This window comes from Cupressus sempervirens, chromosome 4 (assembly GCF_028749045.1).
Source record: "Cupressus sempervirens isolate cs-2001-9-10 chromosome 4, ASM2874904v1, whole genome shotgun sequence".
In the NCBI taxonomy this organism is placed as follows: Eukaryota; Viridiplantae; Streptophyta; class Pinopsida; order Cupressales; family Cupressaceae; genus Cupressus; species Cupressus sempervirens.
In genome coordinates, this window is record NC_143121.1 from 744,849,680 (window position 1) to 744,868,888 (window position 19,209).

Consider the following 19,209-nt stretch of genomic DNA (forward strand, 5'->3'; position numbering starts at 1 on the left):
TTTGCAAGTGATAGAATGACCATTTTAGGTCTTACTTATGCTTAACATACCAAAGAAAAAAAAAAAAAAATTAAAGAATTATTTTTTGGTCTTTTCTAGACGCTACCTGCCGGCCGAGTCATGCTGACAAGACTTGGCAAGTCAACCAAATCAGTTGACTCAGCGAGTCAGCGAAGACTCGGCCAGGACTCGGCCGAGTTCGAGTCCTAAGGCAGTTTGCCTCATTTTGTTTGGCTCGCCTCGAGACTCGCCAAGTCTTTGCCAGACTCACCAAGTCTTGTAATGCTGCTTGAGACCTTTCAAAGAGAATCCTTCCCTAACCTTCATATCTCTCTTAAAATATTTTAGTCCTACCAATGGTTTATCATGGATGCCTCTAATAATATTCTCCTTAATTTTTGACTCGGGAAGCAAGTCATGTCCTTGTAGTAAATAATGTCATCTACTGCCCTGTATTTGTCATCTGGGATTTTTATGTATATTATTTTTTACTTTTATATGTTTTCATATGGACAAACTCAAATATACCCAACCCAAAAAATTATTTTGATCAAACCTACAAATTGAACCCTTGCATCCAAATCCAAAATAATGCTAGGACCAAACACTTAGTTATTATAAACTATGTAATATTTTATTGAAGTGTTTTATGTAAACACTTTTTGCAAGGAAAAGAAAATTTAAATGAGAAGGGGCCAAAAGTGTTATAAAAAAATAGTAATAGCTCAAATGGAAACATCCATTGTTTATTGAAATCAAATACTTTTTTTTGAGCTTGGGCACTTGCCTTCATCTTGACACGAGGACAACAGCTTTTGGAGAGTTGGAATTTGGAGGATGAAAATCCTTTTGGTTTCTTGGTAAGAGTAGATGTCAAAAATCCTCTTTGAGGTGTTTATAATTAGGAATCACACTTATACAAAGGTTGCAGATTGTTCTTAGTTTCTAGTTTGCGACAATATCACCACCAAAAAGCTATTGTTACAATACTCTTTTGGTTACATTTTAAAGCTTCTGCTAGAGGACCAAAAATACCCTATCAATGTGAAGATTATTTACAAAACTAGATTTTCATCAACGGTTATTATATTTATATTGATACTACGTATCAGTGATTATTGTAAATTTATGTCCCAGGTATTCTGCTCTACTCATTGCTACTGCACTCTTGTGAGTTGAAACTTGTTAGTTGTTTAACTATAAAATTTTGAAATACAAATGCATAAATGTTTGTTGGATGCATCTATTACAGCAGTACTTAATATCAATCTGTTGTTTTCTGAGTGAGTTGGCAATTATAATATTAATATCAATTCTTATACACAAAGTTTGATCATTTATATTAGTTTTTACATGTATTGCAATATTGCCTTGATAATGCTTAAAAGGGAAATATAAAAAAGATATCAGAAAGGGACACTATATGTTAAGTTTATAACTGTGATAATATACTGATCTGATAGTGCAGGCCGCACTTAATCTTCATCCTTTAAATATCACTTGAAGACATTATATACTTGTCTTACACCTCTAGGATGGGCTGCGATTTTTAGGATAGGATTATGTTAATTAAACTTAACATAGTATGTTAGTTATGTTTACCTTTTATCATCTCCTTCAAAGTCGCCGATTTCTGGAAAGGTGTATAAAACTGACCTAGGAAGGGTCATGTCCCTTTGAGGGACATGCCCTTTGGTCATGATATTAATGGTGGGAATTTTTGCAGTTTGAAGACACACAAGAATAACAAGTCTGCTCCCTCAAGCAATAATACCCAAATTTATTACAGAGATAAATAACTTTCAGTTCAAAATAAAAGCAAACTTCTCCATACTTCAGATTATTAAGAAGTTCATTTTCAGCAACCAAGGATAGATTATAAGTCTGATTTAAAAGGTATAGAATTTGCAGAAACTTTACATGGTATCAGAGCTCTAGTAGTCGAACCTAGGCTCTGTAAAAATTTAGTAATCAGACTTTATATCTAGCATCTATCTCCTATCTTCAATGGCATACACAATCAGACCCGAGGACAGGTTTGATGGGAAAGAATACTTTGAGGCCTAGAAATTCAGAATCATGATGATTTTTGAAGAAAATGATGTAAAACAATTTGTTGATAGAGCATCCAAACAACTTAGTATTGAACCTCATAAAACTATATGGAGAAAAGCAAATAGAAAAGCCATTCAGATCATATTAGATAAAAGTAAAGAATGATATTGTACCTATGCTAACAAAACATCAGACAACATTTGATATGATGAAGGCATTACTAAATGCATATGAGGTCAACAATGCAACTAGAGTTCTCGCATTGAAAGGACAACTAAATCACATACAAATAAAGAAAGGAGAATCGATGAATTCTTATTTCCTAAGGGTAGCCGGCATTAGAGATGAACTATCAAGTATAAGAATCATTATTAGTGACATGGAACTAACATTGATGGCTATAGATGGATTACCAGATTCGTGTGAAACCTTTGCACAAGAAATAAGTGTTAGAGATAAACTTCTTGACTTTATCAAATTTAAGGGGGATTGTCTTCAAGAAAAATCTAGAAAATTGAAGAAAGGAGGGCAACTGAAAACAGAAGACGAACAACTTAATGTTCTTAATACAAACTCCTATAAGGGCAAGAAGAAGCATTTCAAGAAGAAGAAAGGAAATCAAAAGAATGGTAAACCCAAGAAAGATCTATCCAAAATAAAGTGTTTCAGACGTGAAAAGTTTGGACACTACAGATCAAATTGTCCTGAGAATTCTAAACAACAAGCAAATTATGCAAATGTTACTAGGGAAGAAGATAACTATGATCCTAAGAATTATGTATTGTATTGGTTACTATCAAATGAAATCTCAAGTAAAGCATGGGTAATTGACAATGGATCTTCTAGACATATAACATGATACAAAGAAGCACTAGATTCTATATCTGAAAAGGTTAATGGCGAGGTCAGCATTGATGATAATTTAGCACATTCTGTCAAAGGAATTGGAAATTGCACCTTGAAACTAAAATCAGGAAATTCTCTTCTTCTCAAAGGTGTACTCTACGTACTAGGAATAAAAAGAAATCTAATCTCAATTACAACACGTGAAGATGATGGGCATAATGTTGCATTTGTGGATGGTAAAGTAATAACCTAGGCAAAGAACTCCTCAATTAAGAAAGCAAAGTTGATTGGTCAGAGAAAAGGATATTTGTATGAATTAAATTCAGAATCTAGTCGACCTATTCAAGCCTTAATTCATGAAGTTGCAGACATAAATGAAATATGGCACAGAAGATTAGGGCATCTAAATTTCAAAACCTTATCAACTATGGAAAAGATGGTTATTGGTCTACCTAAACTAAATAAAGACCACTCAAGCATATGTAAAGGGTGTGCATTGGGTAAGAACACCAAAAGTCCATTTCATGATAGCACTAGAAAACCAAATAATGTTTTGGAATTGATTCATTCAGATTTATGTGGACCTATGTCTGTTCATTCTCTTGGAGGATTCTGGTATTTTGTTCATAGATGACTTCCCTAGGAAAACATGGATTTACTTCTTAAAGTGCAAAGAATTGAAAGAAATCCTAAAGAGATTTAAAGAATTCAAAACATTGATAGAAAACTTATCAGGACATAAAATTAAAACTCTTAGAACTGATAACGGAGAGGAATACACCTCAAATTTGTTTAAAAGTTTTTGTAAAGAAACAAGAATTAAGAGGGAGTACACTATTCCTTATAATCCAGAACAAAATGGGGTAGCAAAAAGAAACAATATAACAATTATAGAAGCTGCTAGAGCTATGATATTTGATCAAAATTTAGAATATTATTTTTGGGCAGAAGCTTCTTGTACTGCTGTCTATATTCAAAACCGAAGCCCTTACTCTTACCTTTGAGATAAAACACCTGAAGAAGTATTTACTAAGGTTAAACCCAATATAAGTCATCTTAGGATTTTTGGGTGCCTCATATATATCCATGTTCCAAAAGAAAAGATAACTAAGCTAGAACCCTCTGGGAGGAAAGGTATTTTTGTAGGGTATAGTGAAACATCTAAAGCATATACGATTTTTATACCTGGACAGAAAAGTATTGAACTTAGTAGGGATGTAATTTTTGAAGAAGATCTAGCATTCAAAAGAGCCCTAAGTTCTGAAGAACTTTCTCCTTTACCTAGTTTTGAAAGAAATAGAGAATTTGAGTCTCAGAGGGAGAACATAGAAGAAATTGAAGATGAAATTCAAAATCTAAATCTTGGAGAAACTCAAAATTCAAAGAAAAGACCACTTTGGACCATTAAAACAGTCGAGGAAGCACAAGACTTTGCTGCACCTTCTGGAACAGTCAAAGAAAGCAAAAGACCTAAAAGATTTTCTAGTTATACAGAAAACACGAGTGATTTATTCAAAATAGAACCAACCAATCCTTCAAATGCTATTAAACATATAGCTTGGAAAGAAGCTATGACAAATGAATACCAATCTATTATAAAGAATGATGTTTGAGAAATTGTTCCAAGACCTAAAGGAAAATTTGTTGTTTCTTCCAAGTGGATATCTAAAATAAAACATGTTGCTGATGGTAGCATTGAGAAATATAAAGCTAGATTTGTAGTCAGAGGATTCTCTCAGAAAAAAGGGATTGATTATGAAGAAACCTTTGCTCTTGTTGCTAGATATACCTCTGTGAGAGCAATCCTAGCAATTGCAGAATCGAAGGGGTGGAAAGTACATCAAATGGATGTAAAAACAACATTCTTAAATGGAAAGATAACAAAAGAAGTATATTTGGAGCAACTTGAAAGATTTGAAACTCATGATCCTAATGTTTTTGTTTGCAGGCTCAAGAAACCTCTCTATGGGCTTAAGCAGGCTCTAAGAGCTTGGTATGAAAGAATTGATAAGTATCTCACCAGCTTAGAATTTTCCAAGAATGAAGCCTATCAAAATTTATATTAGAAAAAAGATAAAGATGATATGGTAATTCTGATACTGTATGTTTATGATTTACTAATAATAGGTGATGATCATCTCATAGATCAATGCAAGAAAGATTTAATTAGAGAATTCGAGATGAAAGACTTGAGACTCTTTCATTACTTTCTATGACTGGAAGTAGGGCAGAATTCTAACAGTATCATACTTAATCAAGGGAAGTATACATTAGATATTTTGAAGAGATTTGGAATGTGGAATTGCAAGTCTATGTCATCTCCAATGGAGACTAATCTACATAAACTTAAATAAGCAGCAGTAGAATCACCTTCCATAGATTCTACCCTCCATAAACAGATGATTGGGTCCCTTATGTACTTAGTAAATACAAGACCTGATATTTAGTCGTTAATGCCCTAAGCTAGTTTATGTGCGAGTCAAAGGAGATTCACCTAGCTGCAGTCAAACACATTATGAGATACTTACAGGGCACTATTAATTTTGGACTCAAATATGAGAAAGTTGATTTAGATTTGCATGGATTCACCGACTCAGATTGGGGTGGAAGTGTTAAAGACAGAAAAAGTACTTCAGGATGTTTCAGCTTAGGATCAACAATGATATCTTGGATATGCAGAAAGTAGTCTTTAGCAGCTCAGAGCTCCAAATAAGCCGAATACATTGCAGCAGCGATGGCCTCTCGAGAAGTAGTTTGGCTAAGGAAGTTACTTATGGGATTATTTGGGCAAGCTATGAATCCTACGATTATTCATTGTCATAATTAGAGTTCCATCAAGCTTTCGGTGAATCCAGTTTTTCATGACAGGTCCAAGCATATTGAAATTCCTTACCATTATGTAAGAGATATGGTAGATAGAAATAATGTAAAGTTAGAATTCATTTGCATTGCAAATGAGACATCAAACATACTCACCAAACCTCTATCTAGAGTGAAGATAGATCACTTCAGGAGAAAACTTGGTATGGTTGAATTGTAATCCATTTGTATTCTTTAAATTATTAATAAAATAATTTTATTTGTCAGGTATTGACTGTTATGGGCTCCACCATTATTTAAGAGGTGACGATCTCTAAGATAATTAATACTTGTAAAAAGACATTATGAGAGATGATGATCCCTCAGATAATGTATTTGAACAATACAAAACTATTGTTAGATCTAGGTGAGTTCAAGATCATTTGTGAAATAAGCATTTCTATGCCTATTTATCACAACTTGGATAAAAGAAGAATTCATTCTTCAGTCTTTATCCTGTGTTCTGGAAGATCTTAACTCAAGATCAAGTTGTGATATAGGATTACTAGTTTGTATGAGTTACAACTTAGATAAATGAAGAATTTAATCATTCTTCGGATGTTATCCTATGTGTGTTGCTTTATGTGCAATATTGACATCACTAGTATAAGTGATGAGTCATATCACAAGATAGTTATATGATTTAGTATCATGTATTCTATGATGCCATTTGCTCGAGAAGATTCAGATAGATATAGAGTATCAATCTATGCTTATTCATCATTATTGATGATGCTAGATATGTTATCTGTCAATATGATTATCAACTTAAGAGGGAGTGTTAAGTTTATAACTGTGATAATATGCTGATCTGATAGTGCAGGCCACACCTAAATCTTCATCCTTTAAATATCACTTGAAGACATTATATACTTGTCTTACACCTCTAGGATGGGCGACGATTTTTAGGATAGGATTATGTTAACTAAACTTAGCATAGTGTTGCACCACTTTTCACCATATACAAATTTTGCAAAGTGGAAAACGAACTAATGTCATGTTTTGTCAAGTCAGGTCAATAGGTCTTTCCTCTTTAGATGTTGAGTTTCTCCATCGGGTTTTCATCTTTCCCCTTCTCTTGTGTCACATATAGTCCAGGTGGGTATTTCTTGATTGTCGTGAGCCTTAAAGGGTAGTTTAGAACCATATTCGATGGGGATTCTCGAATTGTGCAACATCAATTGATTTTCTTGCAGCTCGTTTGATTTGGAAATAGAGAAATTGAATTGGCGGAAAAGCAGGTTCCGGCTTCTCTGTAGCAGGGTTTTCGCACCTCAAAGGTGAATTTCCGCAAATGGCTGGCGAATGCTATTTGTAAGCTTTATTGAAGTAAAGCGAATCATGTTATGAAAAGATCATTCAGCTGATGTCATGATTTCACAGCAAAAATCATTTTAAAGTCCAAAAAATAATCGGAGTAGTGACCGGCGAAAAATCAAGAAGAGCTTCTCCGTGGCGGATTCCGAAGTCAGAAATCAGTTTTTCGAAGAGTGTATGTAAAGGAATTAAGAGAGCCAATGGGTCCCATCTCTCACTTGCGAAGTCAATTTTGTGTTTTCCGGAGGCTTAAAATAAAGTGAATAGGGCAGAAGAAGTAAAACAATGGGCATTGGCAAAAAACAAAGTTTCTTCTTCTCCATAGCGGGTTTTCGCACCCAGAAGGTGAAACTCTGCAGCGATACATAAATACTATCTGTAGGCTTAAACAAGGAAAGGTAAGCCATATTATGGTCAAATCATTCAGAATTATCATGTTTTCATAGCAGAAATTACTTAGAACTTATTAAAATGATCAAGATAAGCATCGTCGAAAAACTCAAAAGTAGCTGCTCCTCTGGCGGACTTCGACCCAAGAGGTAAATTTTCCACAAAGGCCTAAATAGAAAGGTAAAGTTACTAGCGGGCCCCATTTTTCGCTCGCGAAGCCTCTTTTATGTTTCGCGAAGGTTTTTAGTAAAGTGCTTGAGGTGGAAAGGTAAAAGCGGAAGCTTAAGAGGAAAATCGGAAATCTGCTTCTCTGTTGTGGGTTTTCTACCCTTGAAGGTCATTTTCCACATTTGAAGAAAAATCATTCCTGCAAGCATGGTAAGTATGTGAGTTGATTGCAGATTATTTTGGGCAAGTGAATAGAAGCAAATCAGTGAATTGATAAGGTTTTTACAAGCAGAATTGAGTTAAGCGGATTTTGCCCAAGGAAGTACTCCATTCTTAGTTTTTCAGAAGATAGGTGAAAACAGAAAGTAAACTAGTAATTAATGAGAGTTACCGTTGAGCCAACGGAAACAGAGAAAAGACAAAGATAAATCCATTAGAACCTTTACATCCACCAATCCAACGGATTTACCCTTAATTTCGCTCGTGTGGCGCGATGTATGAAATTCAACGGGCAAATCTAGGGTTAATTTATAAAGAGGGAAGTAACAGATTTTCAAACTACCGTTTTACTGTTATACTGTTGTATTGGATAGTGCTTTCAAGTAATTTTAAAAGTTACAGAGTTGCTTCTTGTATCATCTGCAATTGTTTGAATTTTTGCTATCATACATCAAATAAAATGGCAACAAGATTTGCGGGTTTTGATGGATTGCGTGGAATTAAGTCAGCGTGGTCGACTATCACAGATACTTCACTCGGTTTTTATGATATGCAAGATTTTCAAAGGAGATTAAGAGCAGAGCCAGTTCATCCCATAATGGAGAAACTTCGGGGAAGTGGATTAGTGGAAGCAGTTGGGTTCCCTGTAGCAATACAAGCCCCAGAGTTGATTTTGGAATGCATCAATCATTATAACCCGGATACAAGGCAGATTCTATTGCCTGACCAAACAGTGTTGATTTCAATTGATCGACAAGCAGTGGTAAATTGCTTGCGGATTCCAAAACGAGAGTTCTCTGATTTAACGATGAGTGGAGCCATGTCTGAGTTCTCTTTGAAGAAGATGGTTTGGAGGAGGGAGATCATGCAATCTTGGTTTCAAAAGCCAAGGGGAGCTAAGAGTAAAGTCCCTAAAACTCTTTTCGGCACAGACCTCAAACCAGAAATTGTTGACATTTTGGTTCTGTTGCATCGACTCAAAGGTGAGGTAGAAGCTTTTAATTTTGTAGAGCAGTACTTCTTTTTGGTGCAAGTTATTTGCTCAAACACACAGTATATTGATTGGGCGTATGAGGTCAGTGAGCATCTTTCTAGGGCTCTCAGTGCAGCCAAGTTTTATAATTCATTTTATATGTCCTCTTTCTTGATATACATGTTGGCTTCTCTTCAATTGTGGCCGGGACTCCCTAGAATTGAGAATTTTCCTGATAATGTAAAAAGTTATGAGTTTTATCCATGCTTGCAATTACAGAATAGTTATGCAGAATACATCCGGGTAAATGATGCATTCACCATGAGGATTTGCAGGGAGCTCCAAGGGTGTCCAGAGCGGAGATTCAATCCAGAAGTGATGGCGACCATCGGTCAATTTGACAGTTATTTCATTCAGTTCTCATCATTTTCTTATTTGCATCTTGCAGCGTTTGATGGATTTCCACTGAAGCTGCCCAGGTATCCAGATGATATGATCGTGCTCGTGGAGATAGTGAGGCAAGCAATCCAAGTGAACGTGTTGAGCGCCAACTTGAGGAAGAAAGGGTATGAATTCCCTATAAAAGTCGGAGCATACAGTTGTGAAACCAGATCAGATGCAAAGAATATACTCAAAGCATTTGAGAGTAAATACAAATTGGAAGAGTATGAAGCAGTAAGGCCCCTGTTTGATCCTAATGGATATGCCAGAGATGTGCTCCAAATTGGAAGCGTAATCAAACATGTGACAACCATGGAGGATTATTGGGCAGATTGTAAAAATGAATTGGAGAGTCGAGATCATGCCTTTGCCAGATTTACAATTGATCAGGTAAAGACATATGGTATAAATTTAGATGTGGAGGGATTAGAAGATGATGGTCAAAATATGTACAGTAATACATATTTGACTAAGTTGAGGAATACTCCCATTAGTTCCGAACCATATGTTGACATAGAAGAAGACTTCGATGTCATGATGGCAAGAATTATCAAAAGGACTGGGAAGTGGGTTGAGTGGACAGCTAAGAAAAGCTGGAGCAAGAGCAAAACTTCTCAAGCTTCTCCAGCTGCAGCTACTCCTGCTTCATCTCAAAGTGCCACACCCAGTGCTACTACTGCACCTGCTCAAGGCCTAGCTCAATCTGCAGGCGGAGGTGATCAACCCGTGGAGAAGAATGTTCCAATAGCCCCAACTTGTCATGGTGGATCACTACCAGTCATTGGAGCTCAAGCTGAAGCTGAAAAGAAACGGAAGAACAGAAAGATGGATCTCCTGCTCCAGTCTCACCTCCACATGCCACTCTACCCCCATCTCCTCAAGCTTCTCCAACTCCATCTCCTCATGTTGCCCTTGTCTTATCCACTCATCATAGCCCTACACCATCTGTAAGTGCTCCTTTTCTAAAGTCCACTGGTTCTCCTATTCAAATAGTAGAGATCGGAGATGATAAAAGTAGTAGTAGCGAATCCACTGAGTTTGATGAAATTGCAAAGAAAACTCAAGAAGAGGAGAAAGCTCTAGGTTCATCTAGGCTTCTTTCTCGAGATCCAAAGACTCCCTTTTCTGCAACTACAGCGACAACGACTCCAGTGAAGAAGAAAATGTTCAGCATTGAATCACTTGGAACAGCCTCCAAAGTGATTAGTACAGAGTCTTGGCTCGAGGATACTTTGGAGAAGAAGAGGAAAAGAAAAGATGAAAGTTTTCTTTCAAAGGATGTTGTACCTCAAGCAGTTCGCTCAGGATCTGCCATAGTAAAAGCTAAAAGTAGAAGACCTTGTCAATATTGGGACAAGATCTAGAAACAGGGCACTTAACTATGGAGGTAGCAAAACCAAACAAGGCGGGGAGAATCGAAGATATGACGCTAGAGGACTTCACTCTGCATTCAATTGATCTTGGAGAGGCTAGACATGATACAAAAGTAGGCCTATGGAAGTCAAGTAATGAAGTGATAGAAGAGCAACTGGAGAACCTCAAGTCATCAAAGATCAGAATGAAAGCTGAAATAGAAGAGTTAAGAAGGTTCATCAGGAAATTAGTTGTTCCATTGGCAACTATTATTGGTGTGCCTGCCACTGAAAATCCTTCAGCAGAAGAGGTACAAGCCTTCATATCATAGCTCCAGAAAGATAGGCATTTTGGTCAGATTGGAAAGGAATGGATCGAGAAACTCAATGTAGATGGAGTTTCCCTAATCGATCAAGTTGGGAATATTATCCTCCGGCTAGAAATTGAAAAGGATAATATTACGTCTAACAGTAATACCTTGGCTGGAGAAAGAGCGAGATGCATAGAATGTCTTTCTCTCCTAATGATGATTATTCAGATGAAAGCAAAGGATGCAATTGAAGCAAAGATTCTCAAGAAGGGAAATGAACCTCTGAATGAATGGCTCCAAAGTATGCAGTTCAAGATGGAAATGATTCAAGAGGCTGAGAAAGGACTCAGGGAAACAGGGGACAAAGTGAAGAAGGCCCAGGACAGAGCATTTGAGCTTATGCGAGGATTGCACACTGAGTCACAAACCAGTGGACAAGGGAAATCCTTTATTAATATAGAAGTGATGAAGAATAATTTTTCTATATATTTAAGTAACCTGTCTGGGATAGCTTCAAGCAGTCAAAATAGGGTAACAGAACTACAAACACTTTGTGGATGCGTGCACGTGGCTGCCGAAGAAGTGGCAAGTCAGCTAAGTGAAATAAAAAAATTAGCTCTAGAGCATTCAAGGTGGCTTTTGAGATTCACCAACGTGCAAGTACCCAATCATGAAGAGTTGATTCCCATCATGGTGGCTGCTAAAACATATAGGACAAAAACTGAAAAGGGGAAGAAGTCCAAGTGATTCAGATTCCCCCCTTTTTCATTTTCTGTTGTAAATTTTGAAATCTTTGTTAATATTTTGATATGATAAATTGGCATCTTGCCATTTGTCATCAAGAGAAGATGAACCGATTAACATTCCCATTGTAACGGTCATCTCTCAAATCCTATATGTATGAAATTCAATGATTAATCAAAGGTCGGCAAAATTTTGGTGTGAAGTACTATTTGTTGCAGAGACAATTGAATGGCACTTTGTTTCAATCATTTTCCATTCCAGTAGGTATTGTGATTAGTTAGTATTTCCTTTCTTTGTTACAAAAAACTAAGGAAGAACAGAGTTTCATTTCCCCTATTTTGCGGAATACAAATGAATGTAATAAGTATTGTTATAATTCATTTGATGAAAGGATTTTGTTAATTTTTCCTGATCTATCGGTTGTAGTCTAGATTTAAATTTTAATTTGTTCTAGTCTTATGCGAATAGATTTATGGATTCATAAGAGGTGTGGATACGTGAATCTGTTTCAGTAATTAGAAGTATTTCTTGCCTGAATTAAGTTCTAGTTAGGCTTAATTCGGTTTGCCTCTTCTGCTCTCGGGTTAAGAGCATACCCCACATTAGTCTTAGGAATAAAACATAATTCCTTGAACATCATTCACATAGGGAGCTGTACCTCAATTCAGAGGGAAACTAGATATTCTTAGAAACGGTTTCCCAACTGTTGTGTAAAGTTGTTCTTCGTTATAAGTTTGGGCGCATAAAAAGAGGAAAAGAAGAAGAACAATCTGTTTACCAACACATAGTATGTTAGTTATGTTTACCTTTAATCATCTCCTTCAAAGTCGCCGATTTCTGTAAAGGTGTATAAAACCGACCTAGGAAGGATCATGTCCCTTTGAGGGACATGCCCTTTCGTCATGATATTAATGGTGGGAATTATTGCAGTTTGAGGACACACAAGACTAACTGATGCAGGAGCATCCAGAGGTATAAGGGCAATCCTGTGTCACCCAAAAAAATGTACTTAGACTTAGTTTCTGTTTCATGTCTTTACATTTTTGGATACCCATTTGGCTCAAATAAAGGTTCCAACTCTCATAGTTCAACTATCAGTGCGTTTGAAAATCCCGAAAAAAATAGGAGCATGTATTTGGGCCATCATTTCGGTAAACTAGAAGGTGTGAATTGGCCAGATGAATGTAATCATGATTTAGAGCATTCCAGAAAAAGAATCAGGTCAATAGGCCCCACGGTTTGAAAGTTATTGCAGTTTTTCGGGTTTTGGAGACCTCCTAAGAATGCTTCAAAGTCAGGTTTGGGGCATTAAATGACCTCGAAAAGGTTCGAAAAATGGGGGACGAGCGAAGCTTGTCCATAGGGCTATAGAGCGCTTCGAGAGCTTTCCGAAAATGTAAACGGTTCGTCAATCGGAGCTACGGTTCAAAAGTTATGCCTCCCGGAAGTTCAGCTACCGTTTCTGGATTCTTCTAGATTTGCACCGACTTCTAATGCAGCTTCTGGAACCTTCTATTTTGTCGGTGGATGCCTACTAGCACTTTCTAGAATGTACTCCTAGTCCTTAACCCTCCGGGGTCTATTTAAGGAGATTTCTGGCATTGTAAAAGGCAGTTCGGAGTGGAGTTTGAGAGGAGGTGCTAAAAAGAGAAATATTCTCCAGATTTATGCTATTGTAAGCCCTTAGGGCATGTTTTGAAGTTTATTTTCCGGTACTGGTTGTACTAGCTTATTTTCTCAGTTAATATAATTTCCCTTTTCTGTTGTTTCCATTCTGTTCGTGGGTTGTGTCCCCATCACTAACGAGTCTGCTCCCTCAAGCAATAATACCCAGTTGAATTTATTGCAGAGATAAATAACTTTCAGTTCAGAATAAAAGCAGACAACTTCTCCATACTTCAGATTATTAAAAAGTTCATTTTCAGCAACCAAGGATAGATTACAAGTCTGATTTAAAAGGTACAGAATTTGCAGAAACTTTACACTATAGCTGGAAGAAGTAAAATACATTTTCTATCAAAAATACAATCGTTAAAAATATTTCTTAGTATTTTACAAGGATTAAAGATTTAATTTTTCATGAATACAACATAGCATTCAACAAAAAATAAATTTCTACAGGACAAAGATAATCTATCTCCTCCTTTTTGTTACGGTGTACAGAACCTCTAAATAAATAAAATACCTTCTCTTTCAATACATAACCACTATAAAAATATTCACATAAACAAGTATTAGAGCCTTGAATGTTTAATTTTTAGTTTTCCATTCTCACTTTGTTGACAGAAAATTCTAAATCTATGGAGTAGTAATCATGATGCACAGCAAGTTTTCTTCATGACGCACCTCCAAAGACTACAAATCTGGCTTGTACAATTTCAAGGAATGTTTTTAAATTTATTCAACCCATAGGGGATCAATGTACAAAAATCTTTTAATCACCAATATAGTTGATATAGGTGGATCATGTAAAGTTAAAATACTGAAATTCTATGCTACCAATGCAGTGCAATAGACTAACAGCTCAGACCACAACTGATGCTTTTCAAGTTAGTGTTCAGTCACACGGAAAGTAGCCTAGCAATGAGTAGAACCATTTATAGATCAGCAGTTCACTCTACTGCGAAATTCTCTTTTAAAGAACTACAGTTTTCTTTTATACCACAAGTTTTCAGCGCTAACTGTGTATGATCATTTTCTAATTTATTACTTTTGTCTGACAGTTATATAGCAAACTGGGTATGCCTCATGAATATCATAACAACATAAAATTAGACTGTTTATGAATCACAAGGGAAATCAGAAACACCATTTATTTGAGGAATGTAGGTTTATGAGTATGAAGACATTCATAAATTGAGGGAGGATATTGACACTTTCAAGGAACAAGAGAGTTTTTACATTAGTGTGTTGAAGAAAATCAGGACTTGTACAACAATTCTCCATTTAAGATTATTGTGCTTCAGCTGTGAATAAAATTGAAGCATTTATGACACATCCATACCAAGAAAAGAACAAGTGACTTGCAATCTAAGATCTTTTTCTTTTCCTTAACAATATGTGATCCTTACATGCCCCATTACAAACGAGAATGGCAGTAAATATGCAAGAGGGTTCCTTTGAAGTGCATCAAGAAAATAAATCCATTTAATTAATAGCAGATGGCAGGATTTGTTTTTAAATATGCTATTTTTAAGCTAGTAAAGGCTCTCTCTCTCTCTCTCTCTATATATATATATATATATATATATATATATATATATATATATATATATATATATATATATATATATATATATATATATATATATATATATATATATATATATATATATATATATATATATATATCTGTGTGTGTGTGTGTGTGTTTACTAATTTTGCCATGGTTGTCGATAATATGGATTTTGCATCTGTTGCATTGATTTAGAAGCTTTCCCAAATCTCTCTGATCTTATTCTGTGAAATTCCCACTTTAGCAGACTGACCACCATCTACTAAATATGGTACACTGATACTTTTTTTGCATTCTGTATCTATTATTTTTCTATATAGTTTTTCATTTATTCTGTGGTATCAACCTTGTTGAATATAGTTTGATCTTTTGCTTGTTTTGTTAATGCACTCAAATTAGATACTTTTTGGTTGAAATGTGTTGCCAGAAATTATGATCCTTCACATGGAATCCTGATGTTTTTGCTATCACTTTGATTGGCTGGAAGAAAATACAAGTGTGAGACTTATAGTCTCAGTAGATATAAACATACTCTATGTCAAATCAGTTGTTATCTAATTTTGTATCTAAAAATCACAGGCTGGATGGCAGAATCAATTTGCAGCTGGGATTAAGGTGTGTTTGACAGCTTAGTTTTTTAGTTTCATTTAATTTCACGCCTCAAAAATATATATGGATTTACTAGTTTAGCTCTGTATGTATTTGGTATTATGCAGACAATTGCTCTAATAGGTGTACACCCCCATGGAGTGATGCAACTTGGCTCAACACATTTAGTAAGTGATTTGACTTTATAGAGTGTAGAAAAGAAGTTCCGTTACAACTTCCATTAGATACATTGATGTGCAGTCAATTAATGACATTTAATTTTTAAATTTCACAATTGTCTTGAACCATCTTAGACAGAACAGAATTAAAGGATTTTAACACTCACGAAGTGAGAAGTGCCTTTTGGAATGAGTAATGTCATTTAGTAAATGATTGATTCATGATTTATTAACCTGTGCTACATGCATTCTACTTTGGAAATGTATTTCTTATATTGCAAGTTGAATTTTATATTAAATTTTCAAGACTTGTTTGTCTTCGTAGATGTTGTGAATCATGAGCATTACTCTTGAACATAGAAAGTTCCTCAGATTTTTGTCTTTAATTATTTGAAAAGAAATGCATCCACTCCGATCTACTCAGTTGTGCTATGAAGTTAATTTTCTCTATTTAGATTTATTGTTTTAAATTTTATTGCTATTCGCCATACCAATTTTTTATTTTTTTGTATATGTAGGGTAAAAGCATTTGATTTGATATTATGTGAAGGGTAAAAGGAATGTGGTGGTCACTGCCCTGTTAAGAAGGCCTGCCATGTGTTCTCTATCCCGAATTTCGATAGATTCAAAAGCATATTTGTTGGTTGAATACTCCAAGAATACCTCAGCGTGTTATGTAATGGATGGTCAAGTGCAGGATGATATCATTTACTACAAGGATTGAATCTATATGGTACCCAAGTCCAAGATGAAGGAAAGAATTCTAAAAGAAACATACAACTTGCCTTTGGTCGAACACTCGAGATACCTAAAGACCTACATACAAATACTGGAAAGGTTCTCTTGGAAGGGCCTAAAGAATAATGTATTGTAGTACATGTGGGAATGTTCCACCTGCCAGTAGAACAAATCTGAGCACACCCTACCTGGAGGATTGCTTTGGTCGTTGCCAATCCTTGACCAAAAGTGGGATAACATATCGATGGATTTCATTATTGGACTTCCCAAAGTGAAAGGAAAGCATTGTATTTTCCTCATGGTAGATCGTTTAGCCAAGTATGCCCATTTCTTTGCCATCTCCTCTAGATGCCAAGCAACTCAAGTGGTCAAGTTGTTCTTTCGAGAGGTATTTCACTTGCATGGTCTTTCATAGAACATAATAAGTGACAAGATAGTTGTTTTTCAGCACCATTAGGATGTATTATTTTGGTTACACGAACAGAGTTGTCTCTAAGCATGAGTTACCACTCATAGACAGATGGATCGACAAAGATTCTGAACAAATAGTCGGAGGGTTATCTCAGGAACTATCTTTCAGCACACTAGAAGGCATGGTTCTGTTGGTTACATTTGGTTGAGCATTGTTACAACACCACCTGCCATATATTGATGCATATGGTATCCTTCAAAGCCTTATATGGTTATAAACCTTCATCATTCATGGATCTAGTGTTAGGTGACAATCACGCAATGAGGGCCAAATATTGGATCCAAGAGGGTTTGAATATCCTAAGATCTCTCAAGGATAACCTGTAGAGGTCTCAGATTTAGTAGAAGATATTAGGTATGTAAAAACAATCCTCCTTGAAGAGATGTGGAAAGAAGAAGTTTTAAGTTGTGTTTCTATAGACACTACATACTGGTTTGGACAGTGGGAAAAGTTGCTTATGAGTTGGAACTTTTTGAGGGATTTCTAATTCACAATGTTTTTCATGTGTTGTGCCTCGAAAAGGGCATTAGGCAATGTGTCACGATGTCGAAGGAACTACCAGCCATTGACAAAGAAGGGAAATTAATTATAGAACTGGCTTAAATCATCAATGTCAAAGAGAAGAAGTTGAGGTTGCACACAGTCAAGGAACTCCTTGTGCAATAGAAGAATCTATTGATGGGGGATGCCACCTGGGAAGTTTAGTAGTTTCTGGAGAATGCAGGCCCGAAATTGCTTGAGGATAAGAAATTCTTGGGTTGAGAGGACTGTAATGTCCTCAATATTATCAAATAATTAATTTTAAATTAATTTTGTATGTATGGCCCCAAAATTAAATTTATAATCTCTCGGGCCCTTTTTTAATTTTATTGTTGGTAGCGTGTTGGCCGTATTGGCACTTTTTGATATCCTTCAGAGAGTTTTCCTGAAGCCATATATAAGGTCAACTTAGTTGTTGTTGTAGGTATATGAATTGGATATTGTTTTTCTATGTGCGATTTTCCAATTGGAGTTCAACATTTTGCTGTTTTGGTGGTGAAAGACCATCCCTACTTGGCATTTGCAGTTTCGGTGGAGTAGCTCCTCACCCTATTCTGTTTGTTGTCAATCTAAGATTATTATAAGTTGAAATGCTATCATTATTGAATGCAATTTTCTATTGTCTATGCAAATGTTTGAGCTTGTGTTCTTTTTGGTGCATCATTGTTCTATGCAACTATCCTAACACTTGCGTCTGATTGATATCGTATCTAGGTGAATTCGACATTTTCACTCATTAAGAGAAAGGCAACTGCATACAACCCTTTTCGGTATGCTAAAGTGAGAAGTAATCGCACCATCACAGGCATATTGTACAACATCCAAACTCATTTTACGAAAGACATCCAAACCATTGTACGAACATCTATTCACCGTACAATAGGCATTTACTGTTCAACAAACCTATTTACTATACGACAATTATACAAAGGTCATATAGCCAAGTGAAATATTATTTCAGTCAAATCATATGCGGATTGGAGGAGATTATTTGAAGCACAAATCATAGGTTCTAAACACGGTAGTTCTTGTTCATATGGACACAAGAAAATTGAGGGACAAAATTGGTGTTTGGTGTTGTTGCTAAGGAGTTGTGTGGCTCATGAGCATTACAAAATCCAAACTCATTAATGACTCCTGGATGAAGCCATCTCATAGATGCACAGTTTTATTGGGTCTTTCAGCTACAAAATGCTCAAAACTAGAAGATTTCACGATTATCCAAGCAAATGCTAAAACCCTTGGACGAACTCTAGAGACTTCTCAAAACAAGCAATTTTCATATGTCAAGACTCAATATAATGGTCCAATTTTCTTGCATTAGCTTTTATATCTCCAACCTACTTAAAGCATGAGACTTCACAAATAAGGCACTTTGATGATCATTATATTTTCTTTTATTTGTTTCCATGCTTTGACTTAGCAAGCTCCTAAGTCTTGGGTGTCATTCTTCAAATAAATATTTAATAGTATCTATTAATGTTTGTGGCCCTCATTCATTTAATTAATCTTATAACAGCCTTTATAACTAAAGGTTGTTTAAAGAAAACTTTATTAATAATTAATATCATGAGCTTGAGCTAGTAAACTTATACCACTTAATTAACTAATGACCACTACTAATATCAAGTCCAAGTGTAGTGTCAAAAGTAGCAACACAAACATAGTTGACTTACAATAATAGTAAGTCTCCAAATAATTGCTCAAGCCAAGGTTGTCAAATCCTCAACACTAGCACAGACCCATTTGAGTGCTCTGCTAAATATAAGAATCTTGACTTTC

At 35.7% G+C, this 19,209-nt stretch overlaps 1 protein-coding gene across 12 annotated transcripts in view; it reads left to right on the forward strand.

Annotated features, from left to right (window-relative positions):
• Nucleotides 1-19,209, forward strand: part of LOC149563505 (transcription factor EMB1444-like) — a 187,038-nt gene that overhangs the window by 116,181 nt on the left and 51,648 nt on the right. For all 12 annotated transcript variants that reach the window (XR_016364075.1, XR_016364072.1, XR_016364073.1 and 9 more), the window contains exons 5-6: nt 15,490-15,525; nt 15,627-15,686. Coding sequence is in view for 8 of the 12 variants with exons in the window: in XM_089826725.1 (XP_089682851.1) it covers nt 15,490-15,525; nt 15,627-15,686 (96 nt within the window). In the remaining 4 variants the exon portion in view is untranslated. The remainder of the gene's footprint in view (nt 1-15,489; nt 15,526-15,626; nt 15,687-19,209) is intronic.